This window comes from Mobula hypostoma, chromosome 14 (assembly GCF_963921235.1).
Source record: "Mobula hypostoma chromosome 14, sMobHyp1.1, whole genome shotgun sequence".
NCBI classification, from domain to species: Eukaryota; Metazoa; Chordata; class Chondrichthyes; order Myliobatiformes; family Myliobatidae; genus Mobula; species Mobula hypostoma.
In genome coordinates, this window is record NC_086110.1 from 41648954 (window position 1) to 41669841 (window position 20888).

A 20888-nucleotide genomic window follows, 5' to 3' on the forward strand; every position below is an offset into this window, starting at 1 on the left:
ACAACTCTGTAGCCAGATTCTGCTCTAAATCCATCTACAAGTCTGTAGATGATACCACCATAGTGGACAATATCTCAATTAATAATGAATTGGACTACAAAGCAGGCAGAGAACTGGGTGACATGGAATCGTGACAATAACCTCTCCCTCAATCTCAGCAAAACAAATGAGCTGGTCATTGACTTCACGCTCACGCTCCTGTTAACCATCATTGATGCTGAGATTGAACAAGTTCCTCAGAGAGTACATTGTTAATAGCCTGTCTTGGATGAACCATGTAGACATCACAGCCAAGAAAGTTCACTGGTCCCTCTACTTCCTCAGGAGGCTAAAGAAATTTAGCATGTCCCCATTGACCCTCACCAAATGCTCTACCCATAGCTGCAAGAAAATACACACAGTCGTGAACACAATTCAGCACATCATGAAAAGCCACCTCCTCTCCATGGATTCTGTCCACAATTCTTGCTGGTTTGGTAAAGCAGCAATGCTAGACATTTACTTTTCTCTCCCCTCACACTTGGTAGAAAATACAAAAGCCTGAAAGGTTGTGCCACCAGGTTCAAGGGCAACTTCTATCCCACTGTTATAAAACTAATGAATGATCCCCCAGTATGACAAGATGTAATCTTTACCTTACAATCTACCTCTTGAAAGCTTTTCACCTTATTGTCTACCTGCACTGCACTTTCTCTGTAACTGTAACGTTACTCTGCATTTGGTATATTACCTTCTACTACCTCAATGCACTGTTGTCGTGAAATGATCTGTATAGGCGGCATGTAAGCCAAGTTTTTTACTGTACCTTGGTACATATGACTATAATTTACAAATTTAAACTAATGTTTACTTGTCTGTTTACTTCAGCTGCTCCCTCAATAACAACTTTTTTCACTCCACATTTCTACACACCTCATGACTCATAGACTTATAGAGTCCATTAAAATCTATGAATAGTCCCACAAATCAAATACAAATTTGGTATAGATGCAACATATTCAGTGATTTTATCTTCATGTATGGGAGTAACTCTAGAATTTTAGCAGAGATCAGGACTACCAATGATAGCCAATAAAACCTATCTTTTAGAATAGACAAGAGGTGCAGGAGTAGGCCATTCGGTCCTTTGAGCCATCACTGCCATTCACTGTGATCATGGCTGATCATCCACAATCAGTATCCAGTTCCTGCCTTATCCCCATAACCTTTGATTCCACTATCTTTAAGAGCTCTATCCATCTCTTTCTTGAAAGCATCCAGAGACTTGGCTTCCACTGCCTTCTGGGGCAGAGCATTCCACATATCCACCACTCTGGGTGAAAAAGTTTTTCCTCAACTCCGTTTTAAATGACCTACCCCTTATTCTTAAACTGTGGTCTCTGGTTCTGGACTCACCCACCAGCGGGAACATGCTTCCTGCCTCCAGTGTGTCCAATCCCTTAATAATCTTACATGTTTCAATCAGATCTCCTCTCATCCTTCTAAATTCCAGTGTATACAAGCCCAGTCGCTCCAATCTTTCGACATATGACAGTCCTGCCATCCCGGGAATTAACCTTGTGAACATACGCTGCACTCCCTCAATAGCAAGAATGTCCTTCCTCAAATTTGGAGACCAAAACTGAACACAATACTCCAGGTGTGGTCTCACCAAGGCCCTGTACAGCTGCAGAAGGACCTCTTTCCTCTTATATTCAATTCCTCTTGTTATGAAGGCCAGTATGCCATTAGTTTTCTTCACTGCCTGCTATACCTGCATGTTTGCTTTCAATGAATGATGTACAAGAACACCTACATCTCGTTGTACTTCCCCTTTTCCTAACTTGACTCCATTTAGATAATAATCTGCCTTCCTGTTCTTACCACCAAAGCGGATAACCTCACAATTATCCACATTAAACTGCATCTGCTATGCATCCGCCCACTCACTCAGCCTGTCCAAGTCACCCTGCATTCTCATAATATCCTCCTCACATTTCACACTGCCACCCAGCTTTGTGTCAATCTGCAAATTTGCTAATGTTACTTTTAATCCCTTCATCTAAATCATTAATATATATTGTAAACAGCTGCGGTCCCAGCACTGAACCCTGCAGTACCCCACTAGTCACCGCCCGCCATTCTGAAAGGGACCTGTTAATCGCTACTCTTTGTTTCCTGTCAGCCAGCCAATTTTCAATCCATGTCAGTACTCTGCCCCCAATACCATGTGCCCTAATTTTGCCCACTAATCTCCTACATGGGACTTTCTGCAAGTCCAGGTACACTACATCCACTGGCTCTCCCTTGTCCATTTTCATAGTTATATCCTCTAATAAAAAAAGTCACAGAGGCTCTTGAAAATATGACAAATGTGCCTCCGAACTTTCATCAGTAGCCAAAGTGGGAACGGCATCAAAAAGTGGTGATTTTTTTTAGTACCAATGATATAGGTAGGAAAGTGGATGAGATCCTGCAGAGAGTATGGGGAAGTAGATAGGAAGCTAAACTGGAGGACCTCAGGCGTAGACATCTCAAGTTTGTCAACTGTACTATGTGCAAATAGGACAATACGGCTGAAGAACTGGTGTGGAGGCATGGTTTCAGATTTGTGGATCATTGGAATCTCTTATGCGGAAGGTATCGTGCCTATAAGAAGTAGTCAACCCCATTGAATGCTTTCATGTTTTATTGTTTTACAAGATTGAATCACAGTGGATTTAATTCGGCTTTTATTGACACTGATCAACAGAAAAGACGATGACTCCAAGCATAAAGCCAAAACTACATTGAAATGGCTTAAAAACAACAAAGTTAATGTCCTGGAGTGGCCAAGTCAGAGTCCAAACTTCAATCCAATTGAGAACTTGTGGCTGGATTTGAAAAGGGCTGTTCACTCACGATCGTTATGCAATCTGACAGAGCTTGAGGAGTTTAGTAAAGAAGAATGGGGAAAAATTGCAGTGTTCAGATGTGCAAAGCTGATAGAGACCTATCCACACAGATTAAATTGCTGCCAAAGGTGCACCTACTAAACTCTGACTTGAAGGGGGTGAATACTTATGCAATTAATTATTTTGTTTTACATTTGTGATTAATTTAGATAATTTTGTAGAGATCTGTTTTCGTTTTGACACAAAAGAGACTTTTCCTGTTAATCAGCGTCCAAAAAAAGCCAAATTAAATCTGCTGTGATTCAATGTTGTAAAACAATAAAACATGAAAACTTTCAGGAGGTGGGGTAAATACATTTTATAGGCACTGATAACCTGTACAAAAGGGGCAGATTATACCTGAAATTGAGAGGGACTAATAAACAATATCCTTGCAGGCAGATTTGCTAGAGCTTGTGTGGAACGTTTAAACTGGTTTGTCAGTGGCTGGGAACCAAAATGATAGGTTAGAATTCAGAGCAGTTGGTGTATAGGTGGATGCTGTGCGAGGGGAAACTGAGGAAGGACAGGCACTCATAGGGCATAATTGTATTCAGTGGGATGGATTGCAGCTCAGCGATTTTATTGCGAGAAGTATCAGGAACAAGGGTGATGAACATAGAAAAACTACAAAATCGTGGCTATTAGAAAGACTTGGCTGTCTCAAGGACATGTATGGCAGCTGGATGTTCTGGGGTTTAGATTTTTTAAAAAGGAGAGGGAGGTAAGTAAAATAGGTGAGGGGAGTGGCATTTCTAATCAGGGACAGTACCACTGCTGCAGAAAGAGAGGACATCATGGAGGTGTCATTTACTGAGTCAGTACAGGTGAAAGTAAAAAACAGAAAGGAAACAATAACTCTGTTGGAAGTATTCCATTGACCACCAAATACCAACAAAGACACTAAGGAGCATATCGGGAGGCAGGTTTCAGAGGTGCAAAAATTGGAGGAATATTGTCGTGGGTAACTTCAACTTCCCTAATATTGGTTGACACCTCCTGAATGCACAATGTGTAAATGGGGCAGAATTTGTTAGGTGTGTCCAGGAAGGATTCCTGACACAACGTACAGATTGACTGGAGGAAGAGGCCATGTTGGACCTAGCATTAGGTAATGAATCTGGTCAGGTGACGGATCTCCCAGTGGGTGAGCACTTCGGACACAGTGACCACAACTCCTTAATCTGTACCACAGTGCTTGACGGGGTAGGAAAAGAGAAGTATTTAATTTGGGAAGGGTGGTTTATGATGCTATTTAGGCAGGACCTTGGGAGCATAAATTGGGAACAGATGTACTCAAAAATGCACACCAGAAATGTGGAGGTTGTTTAAGGAGCATTGCACTGAGTTCTGGGTAGGTTTGTCCCATTGAGATGGGGAAAGAATGTTAGGGTGAAGGAACGACCGTGGACGAGAGATGTGGAACATCTAGTCAAGAGGAAGAAAGCATTCTTAATGCTTAGGAAGCAAAACCTTATGGGGTTGTGAGGGACAGGCAGGTCATGCCTTAGAGACAAAGGTTAGTAGTAAATAAAACTTATTTTGATTGGCGGTTGATGAACAGTGGTATTCCACAGGGATCTGTTCTGGGACCCCTGTTCTTTGTGATTTTTATAATGACTTGAGTGAGGAAATGGAGGGGTGGATCACTAAGCTTGCTCATCAGTAAGATGGTGGGAAGGTTGATGATGTTATGGATAGTGTAGTAGGATGTAATAGGTTACAATGGGATATTGATAAGATGCGAAGCTGGGCCAAGAAGTGGCAGATGGAGAACAATCCACAAAAGAGGGAAGTGATACATTTTGGATGGTCAAACTTAGGGTGAATGGCAGAATTCTTTACCAGTGTGGAGTAACAGAGAGACCTGAGGTCCACATCTATACACAACCATATCTGCACAAGTTAATATAGTGGTTATGAAGGAGCCTAGTGTATTGGACTTCATTAGTCATGGGATTGAGTTCAAGAGCAACAAGGTAATGTTGCAGCTTGATAAAACTCTAGTTAGACCACCCTTGGAATCTCTGTTCAGTTCTGGTCCCCTTATTATAGGAAGCTTCGTAGAAGAACAGAGGAGGCTTACAAGGTTGCTGTTTGGATTAGAGAGCATGTCTTATGAGGACAGGTTGAGCGAGTTATGGCCTTTCTCTTTATAAATTCCTCAAACATTGCTATCATGTTTCCACTATGCTCCTGACCTAAAACGTTAACAGTTTCTCATTCTACAGTGGTTGTCTGACTTGCAAAGTATTCTTTTGATTTTCATTAGAGTGGTGATTCTCCAGCTCTTCAAACAGAAGAACAGCAAACCGTGTCAGTGTACTATAGCTACAGACTTCAAAATTCCTCTCATTACCCATACAATTCTACTAGATGATGTTACAGACCTCTCCTTTCAACAAGCTGGTGCTACACTAGGGATTCTCAGGAACTGTTGACAAGCCTTTTGCCTGGGCAGGTGGCATATTGAGCAACCTCTATTGGATAGAAGCAGACAACTGCACCTGTAGGCTGGATAGATCCACTGATTAGTAGTTGAAGACAATTTCAAGCTATTTCAATAACATTAGCTTGATAATTGTGAGATCACAACTCCAACAAAAGTTGTTCACAAATTTGAGGCATGGACAATTAGTGATAACCAAAGCAAAAGTACTAATTTTTCTTGTCCTCACCAATTCAACTATCACCTGTTTATGGATAGGCTCATCTGTCTATGATAGCAATAACAGAGATGTAAGAGCTAGAGAAATTTATTGACCTTCAACATCATATTCAAGAAATCAACTAAAGATAGAAAAAAGTATTCTCCGTAACTTCCGCCATCTCCAACGGGATCCCACCACTAAGCACATCTTTTCCTCCCCCCCTTTCTCCTTTCTCCTTGTCCATTCGCCCCCCTCCCCCAATCCCTTCCCACCGATCTCCCTCCCGGCACTTAACCTCGTAAGCGGAACAAGTGCTACACATGCCCTTACACTTCCTCCCTCACCACCATTCAGGACCCCAGACAGTCCTTCCAGGTGAGGCAACACCTCACCTGTGAGTTGGCTGATGCTCCCGGTGCAGCCTTCTATATATTGGCGAGACCCGACGCAGGCCGGGAGACCGTTTTGCTGAAAACCTACGCTCTGTCCACCAGAGAAAGCAGAATCTCCCAGTGGCCACACATTTTAATTCCACGTCCCATTCCCATTCTGATATGTCTATCCACGGCCTCCTCTACTGTCAAGATGAAGCCACACTCAGGTTGGAGGAACAACACCTTGTATTCCGTCTGGGTAGCCTCTAACCTGATGGCATGAACATCGACTTCTCTAACTTCCATTAATGCCCCTCCTCCCCTTCGTACCCCACCCCTTATTTATTTATTTATTTATAATTATTTCCCCCTTTTTTCTCTCTCTCTTTTTTCCCCTTTTTTTCTCTCTTTTTTCTCCCTGTCCCTCTCACTATAGCTCCTTGCCTGCTCTCCATCCTCTGGGCTCCCCTCCCCCTTTCTTTCTCCCTAGGCTTCCCGTCCCATGATCCTCTCCCTTCTCCAGCCTTCTTTCCCTTTTGCCAATCAACTTTCCAGCTCTTAGCTCCATCCCTCCCCCTCCTGTCTTCTCCTATCATTTTGGATCTCCCCCTCCCCCTCCCACTTTCAAATCTCTTACTATCTCTTCTTTTAGTTAGACCTGACGAAGGGTCTCGGCCCGAAACATTGACTGTACCTCTTCCTATAGATGCTGCCTGGCCTGCTGCTTTCACCAGCATTTTTTGTGTGTGTTTATAGAAAAAATGTAACCATTTCACACCCTCCATCCCAACTTAGTGATTGATCCACAACTGTAGATCAGCTAAAAATGCAGATCATCTCATTTACTAGTATCTTTGGTAAGTAAAGCTGATATCCTTACCCAATCTGGCTTCAGACCCACCAATATCATTGAATTGTGACTACCTCCTCAATTCAGGGGCAACTAGAGATAAAAAATAAATAAATGCCAGCACCACTCGTGATGTCCCCGACCCATGGCTGTGAAAGAATTTAAAAAATCATTCAGGCTAACAGTCCTTTGAACATTGCAATAATATTTTTATGGAAATTTGATATTGACAGCCAAAGTACATAACAACATGAAATCATTAAATTGCATTAGGGTTTCCACACATGAATTTTTGACAATGAAATACAATGGATTTGAGTTAATTGAGCCATTATTTATTTGGGGCAGCCAAACTGAGAAAATAGTCTGGATTCCCTTTGTTTATTTGGGACACTGTGCCACTTAATTGGGACAGGAGGCTGTTGCTAAACAGTTTCTAACTAGAGTCAGGCACACTCACTTGCATGGCCATTAAGACATTATACCGTGCTTAGAGAGATCAGCGTTCAAAATACAAATAAGCAGTAAGCCAATTCAGAACTGTTTTGCTCACCGCCGTTTCAAGCATTCAAGCTTGGAGGTGCCAGAAGCGGCTGGGAGTAAAAATGAAATGATTTGACGACTTCAACAAGTTAAAAATCTTGAATGTTATAATGAAAATAAAAATTTGGAAGATGCAATCATCTAAAACATTGTATGAAGGCAGTCTGTTATTTGCACTAGGCATGCACCAATTTTGTTCATTTACAGTTATCAATAACTATTAGGAACTAATACAGTTTTATAATACTGTAGAGTTATTGGTAGTGTTCTAATTTGTTCTGTATTTCACTTAAATTCATAAACTGTCACTCAGTTCAACAGCATTTTGTCTTTTTTATACCTTTTATATATATATCCATGAAACTTCAGCTAATTGGGGCAGCCGCTTAATTAGCCAAAATATACTGGTCCCAATGTGTCCCAATTAACCAGAATCCACTGTGGTTCCTTTTGCTAACAGTCTATTCTGAAATGTAAAAATGTGCTTTCTATTTTCATGAGCTAAAACTAGTGATGGAACTATGGTTCAAGTAGGATCTGTGGAGGTAGAAGAATTGTTGATGTCTTGGGTTGTGATCCTGCCTCAGGGAAATAGCCAGTATAGGGAGGTTAGAGGCAGGGGTGTGGTAGGGCCTGGCTGACACTAAATGGGGGAAGGAAAGTTAGTGATAAAGACAGAGGAAGAAGGTGATAAGCAGAGAGACAACGGACAGATGAAGCATGTGGTGGAGAGGATAGGAGAACAAGAATGTGTAGTATATGGGTGATAGGCAGATGATATCATAGTCATAGTCATACTTTATTGATCCTGGGGGAAATTGGTTTTCGTTACAGTTGCACCATAAATAATAAATAGTAATAAAACCATAAATAGTTAAATAGTAATATGTAAATTATGCCAGGAAATAAGTCCAGGACCAGCCTATTGGCTCAGGGTGTCTGACCCTCCAAGGGAGGAGTTGTAAAGTTTGATGGCCACAGGCAGGAATGACTTCCTATGACGCTCTGTGTTGCATCTCGGTGGAATGAATCTCTGGCTGAATGTACTCCTGTGCCCACCCAGTACATTATGTAGTGGATGGGAGACATTGACCAAGATGGCATGCAACTTAGACAGCATCCTCTCTTCAGACACCACCATGAGAGAGTCCAGTTCCATCCCCACGACATCACTGGCCTTACGAATGAGTTTGTTGATTCTGTTGGTGTCTGCTACCCTCAGCTGGAGGAGGAGAATGAAACTGGGTGATGGGGTCAGGAGAGTTGGGCAGGGACCAGAAAGAAAACGGGAGATATAAAGGAGCACAGAGTTACCTGAAAAATTCACTCAGTTGTAGATTACCCTTCTATTTTCTCTATCCTCTGCATTGATTAACTAGTTTTACTTGGTATGCTACTCTGTAACAACATTAACCAAAAACACGACCACTGTCAGATCATCCCCTCCCTTAAACCTTTCACTTTTTCTAAATTATGGAACCAATGAATGGAAGTTCCTTCTTAGTCAGAAGGCTAAATTAAACCCTGGCATAAACTAATTTTCCTAACCAGTAATTCCAACCTTCTTCCTGCTGACTGTCTAAAGTAAACCAGACTGTTTCGAACTTGACCAATACTATTTTTTACTCCACTCATTCATAGCCACTGAAACTGTCATCCATACATTTTTATTTGTGGATAAGACAAACACAACAAACTACTGCCCTTCTTCACAAACGAGAAAATCTGCAGATGCTGGAAATCCAAGCAACACACACAAAATGCTGGAAGAACTCAGTTGGCAAGGCAGCATCTATGGAAAAGAGTACAATTGAGACTTCAGGCCAAGACCTTTCAGCAGAACCATCCTCACTCATTTACCTTCCATAAACTTCAAAAACACTGCTCCCCATGTCTTAATTCCATTCACTTATATGTTGATCCATTACTATCAGGTTATTATTATGCAACACCAAGACATTTCACATTCTTATGCATCACACATCTAGCCTTCCAAATTCTAATCTTACCTAGCTCTGCAACATTATATAACTAGTCCTCCAGTAGTCATCTGATAATTAATTGGAAATCCTATCACCACACCATAATATGGACCAAATGCAAGAAAACAGAACTAGCTCTGGTAGACAAGCTGGTCAGCATGGATGAGTTGGGCCAATGCTTCTAATACTGTGCTATATAACTCTATGACCAGTGGCCGGTGTGATTTTGGTTAAGTACACCACAGCTTCTCATATTTCCTCCTTAAATCTCCCATTCCTCTTCAAAACACATTTGTCAGAAGAAGTTCCTGCCTTATGTTTGCTTTTACTTTACTTTATACTTTATTGTCACCAAACAATTGATACTAGAACGTACAATCATCACAGCGATATTTGATTCTGCGCTTCCCACTCCCTGGATTACAAATCAATAGTAAATATAAAAAATATAAATTATAAATCATAAATAGAAAATAGAAAAATGGAAAGTAAGGTACTGCAAAAAAACCGAGAGGCAGGTCCGGATATTTGGAGGGGACGGCCCAGATCCGGGTCAGGATCCATTCAGCAGTCTTATCACAGTTGGAAAGAAGCTGTTCCCAAATCTGGCCATACGAGTCCAAGTTCCTGAGCCTTCTCCCGGAGGGAAGAGGGACGAAAAGTCTGTTGGCTGGGTGGGTCGTGTCCTTGATTATCCTGGCAGCACTGCTCCGACAACGTGCGGTGTAAAGTGAGTCCAAGGACAGAAGATTGGTTTGTGTGATGTGCTGCGCCGCGTTCACGATCTTCTGCAGCTTCTTCCAGTCTTGGACAGGGCAACTTCCATACCAGGTTGCGATGCACACTAGAAGGATGCTTTCTACGGTGCATCTATAAAAATTAGTGAGGGTTTTAGGGGACAGACCAAATTTCTTTAGTTTTCTCAGGAAGTAAAGGCGCTGGTGGGCCTTCTTGGCAGTGAACTCTGCTTGGTTGGACCAAGTCAGGTCATTTGTGATATTGACCCCGAGGAACTTAAAGCTTTTGACCTGTTCCACTTGCGCACCACCGATGTAAATTGGGTCGTGTGGTCCACTACTCCTTCTGAAGTCAACAATTAATTCCTTCGTCTTGCTGATGTTGAGGGATAGGTTATTGTCTTCACACCATGCCACCAGGTTCCTAATTTCCCCTCTGTACTCAAACTCATCATTACCCGAGATACAGCCTACAATTGTTGTGTCATCAGCAAACTTATATATTGAGTTTGATGGAAGCTTGGCTACACAATCATGGGTGTACAGTGAGTACAGCAGGGGGCTGAGTACACAGCCTGGTGGGGCACCGGTGCTCAGAGTGATTGTAGAGGAGAGTTTGTCCCCTATTTTTACAGCCTGGGTCCCGTCTGTGAGAAAGTTGAAGATCCAGCTGCAGATCTGAGTGCTAAGGCCCAGGTTCCGGAGCTTAGGAATCAGTTTATTTGGAATGATGGCATTAAAGGCAGAGCTGTAGTCAATGAAAAGGAGCCTTACGTATGCGTTTTTATTCTCCAAGTGTTCTAAGGAGGAATGTAGGGCCAGAGAGATGGCATCTGCCGTTGACCAGTTGCTCCAGTAGGCGAATTGCAAAGTGTCGAGGTTGACTGGTAGGCTGTGGTTGATGTGTGCCATAACCAATCGCTCGAAGCACTTCAGAGCAATTGATGTCAGAGCCACAGGTCAATAGTCATTCAGACATGCCACCTTGCTCTTCTTCGGCACTGGGATTATCGTTGCCTTCTTAAAACACGAGGGGATCTTAGACTGAAGCAAGGAGCAGTTGAAGATGTCAGCAAACACTCCAGCTAGCTCGCTTGCACAGGCCCAGAGAACCCGTCCCGGGATGCCATCTGGGCCTGTCGCCTTCCTTGGATCTATCTTCAGGAAGGCTCTTCTAACGTCCTCCTCCGTAACGATGAATCTCGATGCCACCAGGTCCATCTGGAGGGAGAGGGAAGCTCCTCTTCTGTTCGAATCTTGCGTAGAATACGTTAAGTTCGTCAGGAAGAGAAGCGCCACAGTTATTGATATTCCCAGCCTTTTCTTTGCACCCAGTGATCTCATTTAGACCCTGCCATAGTCTACTGGCATCCCTCTGGTTAGCCTGGGCTTCCAACTTGGCTTGATATTGACTCTTGGTGCCCTTAATGGCTTTCCGGAGTTCATGCCTGCCTGGATTCCGTGAAGCAACTGGTATCCCCGGACCTAAAAGCCGCAGCTCTAGCCTTCAAAAGGGACTTGACCTCATAATTCATCCAAGGTTTCCGATTAGGGAATACCCGGATCGTCTTGCACAGTCCTCTGTGCATTTCCAAGTAAAGTCCGTGACAGATGAGGCATACTCATCGAGGTTAGCTGCCGAGTCCTTGAATACTAACCTTGAATAATAAAGCCTCACTTCTTAACGGCTTTGTCAAAGACAGTTGAGACCTCAGTTACTTTCAGCTTCATAACCTCAGAATTATCCCAGGCTGCTATTGTAAGTTTCTTCCACATATCAGTTTGTTTTTCACTGCTGAAACAGCGAGCTCATCTAAATTGCATCTTTATCTAGTTTCCTTTCAGCCCACAGAAACAGGGAGTGCAAGTACACACAGACCTCATCAAAGAGCAGGTGTGTACTGGTTGCACTTATATCCCTACGGTAAACACCTATCAGGAGTGCCTGGTTATACTTTTTCAAAGATATTTATGTATCTCTCCTGTATGAAGGACATTCCTCCTGCAAGCATTGTTCTTCAACGCATGCGCTTTTATTTTGATATCCTGGCAGCATACTCTCACTCACCTCTCACCATGCACAATGCAGCAACCATTCATTTGCAACATCCTGAGAGTGCTGCTAGTTAGTGATATGTCCCTTTAAGATCTTCCATCAAACATCACTCCAGCTGTATTGTACTTTACCAACAGTGAAAACTTGCAATACTTCAACAGAAATATTGTGCTGAAATCAACAATTATTCGGATCATGCTGTTCTTTGAAACTTGTCACTTAAAGGTTTTGCTTGTTACGTGATTTTCACAGTTACATTTGGGCTAAGGAAGGAAGGCGGCGAGGCTGTAGCGTATTGGGTAGGTCATGACAGCTGAGATCGGCCCCGTGGTTTGTTTAGCCTGTAGTATGTGGGAAATCAGGGATACTTCCAGTGTCCCTGACGACTATGTGTGCAGGAAATGTGTCCAGCTGCAGCAGCTGGCAAACCACATTGAGCGACTGGATTCATACTGGAGCATCCGCGATGCTGAGAAAGTCGTGAATAGCACATTCAGTGAGTTCGCCACACCGCAGGTAAATGCTACACAGGCAGAAAGGGAATGGGTGGCCACTAGACAGCGTAGCAGTAGACAGGTAGTGCAGGAGTCCCCTGAGGTCATCTCCTTCCTAAACAGATATACTGTTTTGGATACTGTTGGGGGAGATGTCTCATCAGGGGATGGCAGCAGCAGCCGAGTTCATAGCACCATGGGTGGCTCTGTGGCACAGGAAGGAAGGAAAACGAGTGGGAGAGCTATAGTGATAGGAGATTCCATTGTAAGGGGAATAGATGGGGATTTCTGCAGACGCAAATGAGACTCCAGGTGGGTATGTTGCCTCCCTCGTGCAAGGGTCAAGGATGTCTCTGAGCGGCTGCAGGACATTCTGGAGTGGGAGGGTGAACAGCCAGTGGTCGTGGTGCACATAGGTACCAACAATATAGGTAAAAAACGGGATGAGGTCCTACAAGGTGAATTTAGGGAGTTAGGAGATAAACTAAAAACTAGGACCACAGAGGTAATAATCTCTGGATTACTACCAGTGCCACGTGCTAGTCAGAGTAGAAATAGGAGGATATATCAGATGAATACATAGCTTGAAAAATGGTGCAAGGGGGAGGGATTCAAATTTCTGGGGCATTGGAACCAATTCTGGGGGAGGTGGGACCGGTACAAACAGGATGGTCTGCACCTGGGCTGGACTGGAACCTATGTCTTAGGGGGAGTGTTTGCTACTGTTGTTCAGGAGGATTTAAACTAATGTGGCAGGGGGATGGGAACAAGTGCAGAGAGACAGAGGGGTGTAAAATGAGGGTAGAAGCAAAAAGTAGCAAGGTGAAAAGTAAAAGTGGCAGGCAGGCAAATCCAGGACAAAAATCAAAAAGGGCCACTTTTCAGCATAATTGTATAAGGGCTAAGAGTGATGTAAAAGCGAGCCTGAAGGCTTTGTGTGTCAATGCAAGGAGCATTCGTAACAAGGTGGATGAATTGAAAATGCAGATAGTTATTAATGAATATGATATAGTTAGGATCACAGAGACATGGCTCCAGGATGACCAAGGATGGGAGCTCAACATTCAGGGATATTCAATATTCAGGAGGGATAGACATGAAAGAAAAGGAGGTGGGGTAGCATTGCTGGTTAGAGAGGAGATTAACGCAATAGAAAGGAAGGACATTAGCCGACAGGATGTGGAATTGATATCGGTAGAGCTGCATAACACTAAGGGGCAGAAAACGCTGGTGGGAGTTGTGTACAGGCCACCTAACATTTAGTAGTGAGGTTGGGGATGGCATTAAACAGGAAATTAGAATTGCATGCAATAAAGGAACAGCAGTTATAATGGGTGACTTCAATCTACATATAGATTGGGTGAACCAAATTGGTAAGGGTGCTGAGGAAGAGGATTTCTTGGAGTGTATGGGGGATGGTTTTCTGAATCAACGTGTCGAGGAACCAACTAGAGAGCAGGCCATTCTAGACTGGGTATTGAGCAATGAGGAAGGGTTAGTTAGCAATCTTGTCGTGAGAGGCCCCTTGGGTAAGAGTGACCATAATATGGTGGAATTCTTCATTAAGATGGAGGGTGACATAGTTAATTCAGAAACAAAGGTTCTGAACTTAAAGAAGGGTAACTTTGTAGGTATGAGACGTGAATTAGCTAAGATAGACTGGCAAATGATACTTAAAGGGTTGATGGTGCATATGCAATGGCAAGCATTTAAAGATCACATGGATGAACTACAATAATTGTTCATCCCAGTTTCGCAAAAGAATAAACCAGGGAAGGTAGTGCACCCGTGGCTAACAAGGGAAATTAGGGATAGTATCAATTCCAAAGAAGAAACATACAAATTGGCCAGAAAAAGCGGCACACCTGAGGACTGGGAGAAATTCAGAGTCCAGCAGAGGAGGACAAAGGGCTTAATTAGGAAAGGGAAAAAAGGTTATGAGAGAAAGCTGGCAGCGAACATAAAAACTGACTGTAAAAGCTTTTATGGCTATGTGAAAAGAAAAAGATTGGTTAAGACACATGTATGTCTCTTACAGTCAGAAACATGTGAATTGATCATGGGGAACAAGGACATGGCAGACCAACTGAGTAACTACTTTGATTCTATCTTCACTAAGGAGGACATAAATAATCTTCAGGAAATAGTAGGGGACCAAGGGTCTAGTGAGATGGAGGAACTGAGGGAAATACATGTTGGTAGGGAAGTGGTGTTAGGTAAATTGAAGGGATTAAATGCAGATAAATCCCCAGGGCCAGATGTTCTGCATCCCAGAATGCTTAAGGAAGTAGCCCAAGAAATAGTGGATGCATTAGTGATAATTTTTCAAAACTCTTTAGATTCTGGACTTGTTCCTGAGGATTGGAGGGTGGCTAATGTAACCCCGCTTTTTAAAAAAGGAGGGAGAGAGAAACCGAGGAATTATAGACTGGTTAGCCTAACATCGGTGGTGGGGAAAATGCTAGAGTCAGTTATCAAAGATGTGATAACAGCACATTTGGAAAGCGGTGAAATCATCAGACAAAGTCAGCATGGACTTGTGAAAGGAAAATCATGTCTGACGAATCTGATAGAATTTTTTGAGAATGTAACTAGTAGAGTGGATAGGAGAGAACCAATGCATGTGGTATATTTGGATTTTCAAAAGGCTTTTGACAAGGTCCCACACAGGAGATTAGTGTGCAAACTTAAAGCACATGGTATTGGGGGTATGGTATTAATGTGGATAGAGAATTGGTTGGCAGACAGGAAGCAAAGAGTGGGAATAAACAGGACCTTTTCAGAATGGCAGGCAGTGACTAGTGGGGTACCGCAAGGCTCAGTGCTGGAACCCCAGTTGTTTACAAAATATATTAATGATTTAGACGAGGGAATTAAATGCAGCATCTCCAAGCTTGTAGATGACACGAAGCTGGGCGGCAGTGTTAGCTGTGAGGAGGATGCTAAGAGGATGCAGGGTGACTTGGACAGGTTAGGTGAGTGGGCAAATTCATGGCAGATGTAATTTAATGTGGATAAATGTGAGGTTATCCACTTTGGTGGCAAGAACAGGAAAACAGATTATTATCTGAACGGTGGCCGATTAGGAAAAGGGGAGGTGCAACGAGACCTGGGTGTCATTGTACACCAGTCATTGAAAGTGGGCATGCAGGTACAGCAGGCGGTGAAAAAGGTGAATGTTATGCTGGCATTCATATCAAGAGGATTCGAATACAGGAGCAGGGAGGTACTACTGCAGTTGTACAAGGCCTTGGTGAGACCACACCTGGAGTATTGTCTGCAGTTTTGGTCCCCTAATCTGAGGAAAGACATTCTTGCCATAGAGGGAGTACAAAGAAGGTTCACCAGCTTGATTCCTGGGCTGGCAGGACTTTCATATGATGAAAGACTGGATTGACTAGGCTTATACTCGCTGGAATTTAGAAGATTGAGGGGGGATCTTATTGAAACGTATAAAATTCTAGCGGGATTGGATAGGCTAGATGCAGGAAGATTGTTCCCGATGTTGGGGAAGTCCAGAACGAGGGGTCACAGTTTAAGGATAAAAGAGAAGCCTTTTAGAACCGAGATGAGGAAAAACTTCTTCACACAGAGAGTGGTGAATCTGTGGAATTCTCTGCCACAGGAAACAGTTGAGGCCAGTTCACTGGCTATATTTAAGAGGGAGTTAGATATGGCCCTTGTGGCTAAAGGGATCGGGGGTATGGAGAGAAGGCAGGTACAGGGTTCTGAGTTGGATGATCAGCCATGATCATACTGAATGGCGGTGCAGGCTCGAAGGGCCGAATGGCCTACTCCGGCACCTATTTTCTATGTTTCTATGTAAATACAAAACAATTTTAATACAAAGAAGATGGTGTGGAGAAATTTGTTTCCTAAGTTTAGTTGTTGGTATCAAATGATTTCAGGGGTCCAAACTTTTCACATAGAAACTTTGAGGACCAACCGTGAATAGCCATTTAATAATGAAATTTCAATTGCCTTGCATTTAATGTACAACAGTTACTAATGAAAAATAATTACATTTTCTTATTCACTCCCAAATGACTTATATATTTGCTTTCCAAATAAGTTTACCAAATTAATCATGCATATTTTCCACACTGTCATCAATATTTCTTGGCTGTGTTCAAGTTTATATTTTTGTGTCAGGATCCTCACACATTAGTTTTGCTAATTATAGGATTTACTTGTGATACATCCAATATGACACAGCTGGAGAAAAAAGGGAACTGCTAGATATTAACCATTAATGCCTCGGGAAGTTTTGGACAAAGGGAGGGAATTCTGGGCAGCAGGTTGGATTTGAAGGAATTTTTCAACCAATAATAAATGTAATTATTTTCCCTTTTTAACTTCAATAAACTTACTTCTTTCATTTTCATCTGCACTATCTGAACTCTCCTCCCTTCCCTGAATTCCTATTGGACTTGATGGTGAACTTGAATATTCAGAGGAAGATCCACTATCTTTTGCTGCTGCACGATTGTGCTGTTCGACCTCCATTCGGAGCTCTGTGAGGAAACAGAAGATAAAAAACACAAGTATATTTTAAATGTTAAAATTAAAGACATCAAAAAGGAAATTACACAAAGCACCTATTTAAAATTGTGGAAATAATCAACTTTGTTGGACATCCGTATTGAATCAAAGTAAAGTTACTTACTAATATACATTTTGATAAGTTAATGGTCGTGAAAAAAAAATCAGCTTTACGACTTATTTCAAATCAGCAGCTATCAAAATATAAAACTGTATAAGTAACAAAATTGTGCCGTGACACAATTTTGGCTACTATTTTCCCTCCAATTAGCAGAGAAAAGAAAAACTGACATTTGTACCATTTGTTAAGGAATAAATCTGAAGTGCAGTGAAGTTTTCCACAAACATAGGTAGAATAGTTTCCCATGTATTGTGTTTGTGTTTTTTTAAACAAATCATAATTAGTATAAGTACTTAATGGTGCTTGAGGATTCTATGGAATAATTATTAATTAAAATGGGTAGAATAGTTTCCCATGTATTGTGTTTGTGTTTTTTTAAACAAATCATAATTAGTATAAGTACTTAATGATGCTTGAGGATTCTATGGAATAATTAATTAAAATGACTCTGAAAAACAAATAATTCAACTTAAATGGGGTAATAGTTACAAGGTGTCCACAATAGTGAATGAGTTAGACAGCAAGGACATATAAAATTGGGTGTAGGCTATCCTGCTGGAATGAAGAAGGAGAAAGCCCTTAACTCCGAGTGGAGTCATCAGGATGCCATCATGATGGCATTTTTTTTTAGTAGGCTTTCTTAGTTTTATGAGACCGAGTTGCTAGCTCGACGCTCAACCCAGCACGGATGGAAAGCGTGCAAGGGAGCCGGCTAGATTCAAACTCAGGAGCCTTCACTCCTAAGTCCAGCGCTGCTGCCGCTATGCCACCAGCCGGCTAATCCTGCTAGAATACCTATGTATAATAGTGACTACGAAAAAACAGCATTCCCTCACAGTTAGTTTCACAGTTAACATAATGAGGTGACAGTATAAAACACAAGAAAGTCTATCCTACTATATCGTTGAAGGTTCTTGTTTTATTAATTAAATGCAGATTTTACGATGACTTTTTTGATAATTACCTGTAGCAGGGTTGCAGCGGATGGAATGAATTGGACCAAAATGACTTGTTGGTGTCACCCTTGCAATTCCAGCAGTAGAAACTGCTGACTGACCCACACTGTTAATACTTCTTCTCTCAGACTTCTCTCTGTCAATCACAATAAAGTTAATTTTAGAATGAAAGAACCTGATGACCAGAAAGTTCAAAATTCCTAACTGCAAATTGGCAGTTGCAAAGCTGCTTTATATAGATGAACAAATTATTTTTTATTGAACTACAATCATTCTCTATGCACTGTGAAAAACATAGCCATCAGAAACAGAGGTAGCTAAAACTCTAAAACTCTAAAACTACTCGAGTCAGGAAGTATGTAAAAATAGGAAAAAAAACTGAAATTGGAATCCACCTAGCCCATTTCTAGTTTTATTAAAATACAGGCCAGGGTGGAGAAAGTAGATCTGAGGTTTGACAACCAACTCTGCTGCAGACTGTGATACCGCATGCCCCAGAAATCTGAACTTAACCCTAATCAGCAACATTTCTCAGGACCTGGGAAAATTATCAATTTCAGGGAAATGTGCACTGCTGAATCCAGGAAATACAGTATGTGTACTACTACATAGCTCCCAATTAGCAATTTCACCTATTTCTCTGTCACACTTCCATTCTCCACCCCTCTTCACTCCCAAGTGTGTGAAGTGCATCCAGCTACATCTCCTTGAAGACTATGTTAATGATCTGGAGCAGCAGCTGAATGTCCTTCAGCTTGGAGAGTGAGCAGATCATCGATCAGAATTATAGCGAAGTGGTCACCCCTAAGTTACAGGAGTTGGGTAACTGGGTGGCTGTCAGGAGGAGGAATGGGATGGTGAATCGACAGTTACCACAGGGTGCCCCGTGGCTATTCCCCTTCATATTAAGTATACTGCTGTGGGGGATGACCTCCCGGGGAATGCCATGGAGACCAGGTTACTGGCACTGAGCATGGGTCCATAGCGCAGAGGAAAAGAAGGAGACAAGGGAAAGGTTAGTGATAGGGGACTCAGTAGTCAGAGGGGCAGACAGGAGATTCTGTGGACGTGAAGGGGACACCCAGACGGTATGTTGCCTCCCAGGTGCCAGGGTCAGGGACATCTCAGATCATGTCCACAGCATTTTGGAGGTGGAGGGAGTGCAGCCAGATGTCTTGGTACATACAGGGAACAATGACACAGGAAGGAAAAGCAAAGAGGTCCTGAAGAGAGAATTTAGAGTTAGGCAAGGGGATGGGAACCAGTGTGAAGGGACTCCGGATAGGACAGATGGTTAAAAAAAAAAAGCAAAGATAGTATGCAATCAGAATCTCAGGAAGGGCAAGCAGATGACAGGACAAAATTGCAGCCAGCAGGATGAATATCAGTGCATTAGGGATGCAGAATCAAAAACAGTACTCAAAGTGTTAAATCTCAATGCACGGAGTATAAGAAATAAGGTGGATGATTTTGTTGCAGTTGGGAGCTGAATGTCCAAGGTTACACATTGTATTGGAGTGACAGAAAGGTAGGCAGAGGCAGTGGCGTGGCTCTGCTGGCAAAGTAGTATCAAATCATTAGAAAGATGTGACATAGGATCGGAAGATCCTTGTAGGTTGACTTAAGAAACTGCAAAGGTAAAAGGGCCCTGATGACAGTTACATACAGGCCTCTAACAGTAGTTGGGATGTGGGTTAGTGTTAGGGTTAGGACTACAGATTACAACAAGCAATAGAAAAGGCATGTCAAAAAGTTAATGTTATGATACTCATGGGAGGTTTTAACATGGGAAAATCAGGTTGGTAATGGACAGAGTGAATTTGTTGAATGCCAATGAGATGTTTTTTAGAGCAGCTCATCACTGAGCTACCTAGGGGTTCAGCTACACTGGATTGGGTGTTATGTAATGAACCAGAGATGATTAAGGAGCTTAAAGTAAAGGGACCCTTAGGAGATAGTGATCACAATATGATTGAGTTCAACTTGAAATTTGATAGGGAGAAAGTAAAGTCTGACAGAGCAGTATTTCAGTGGAGTAAATGAAATTACAGTGATATGAGAGAGGAGTTGGCCAAAGTAAATTGGAAGGAGATGCTGACAAGGATGACAGCAGAGCACCAACAGCTTGAGCTTCTCGGGAAAATGAGGAAGATGCACGATAGAAACAAAGAAATACTGTATTCAAATCAAAAATAGTACAACTGTGGCTGACAATGGAAATCAAAGCTAATGTAAAAGCAAAAGAGAGGTATACAACAAAGCAAAAATTAGCAGGAATATACTTCATACTTTATAGCCGTCAAACAATTGATACCAGAACGTACAATCATCACAGCGATATTTGATTCTGTGCTTCCCGCTCCCTGGATTAAAAATCGATAGTAAATATTAAAAATGTAAATTATAAATCATAAATAGAAAATAGAAAAATGGAAAGTAAGGTAGTGCAAAAAAACTGAGAGGTAGGTCCGGATATTTGGAGGGTACGGCCCAGATCTGGGTCAGGATCCGTTCAGCAGTCTTATCACAGTTGGAAAGAAGCTGTTCCCAAATCTGGCTGTACGAGTCTTCAAGCTCCTGGACCTTCTCCCGGAGGGAAGAGGGACGAAAAGCCTGTTGGCTGGGTGGGTCGTGTTCTTGATTATCCTGGCAGCACTGCTTCGACGGCAT

At 42.3% G+C, this 20888-nt stretch overlaps 1 protein-coding gene across 1 annotated transcript in view; it reads right to left on the minus strand.

The window, feature by feature from the left end:
- The window catches only part of zcchc14 (zinc finger, CCHC domain containing 14), a 155496-nt gene that overhangs the window by 18092 nt on the left and 116516 nt on the right, over window positions 1–20888 (minus strand). The window contains exons 10-11 of the mRNA XM_063067000.1: window positions 18227–18354; window positions 16970–17113 (exon numbers count right to left, since the gene is read on the minus strand). Of these exons, the coding sequence (XP_062923070.1) occupies window positions 16970–17113; window positions 18227–18354 (272 nt within the window). The remainder of the gene's footprint in view (window positions 1–16969; window positions 17114–18226; window positions 18355–20888) is intronic.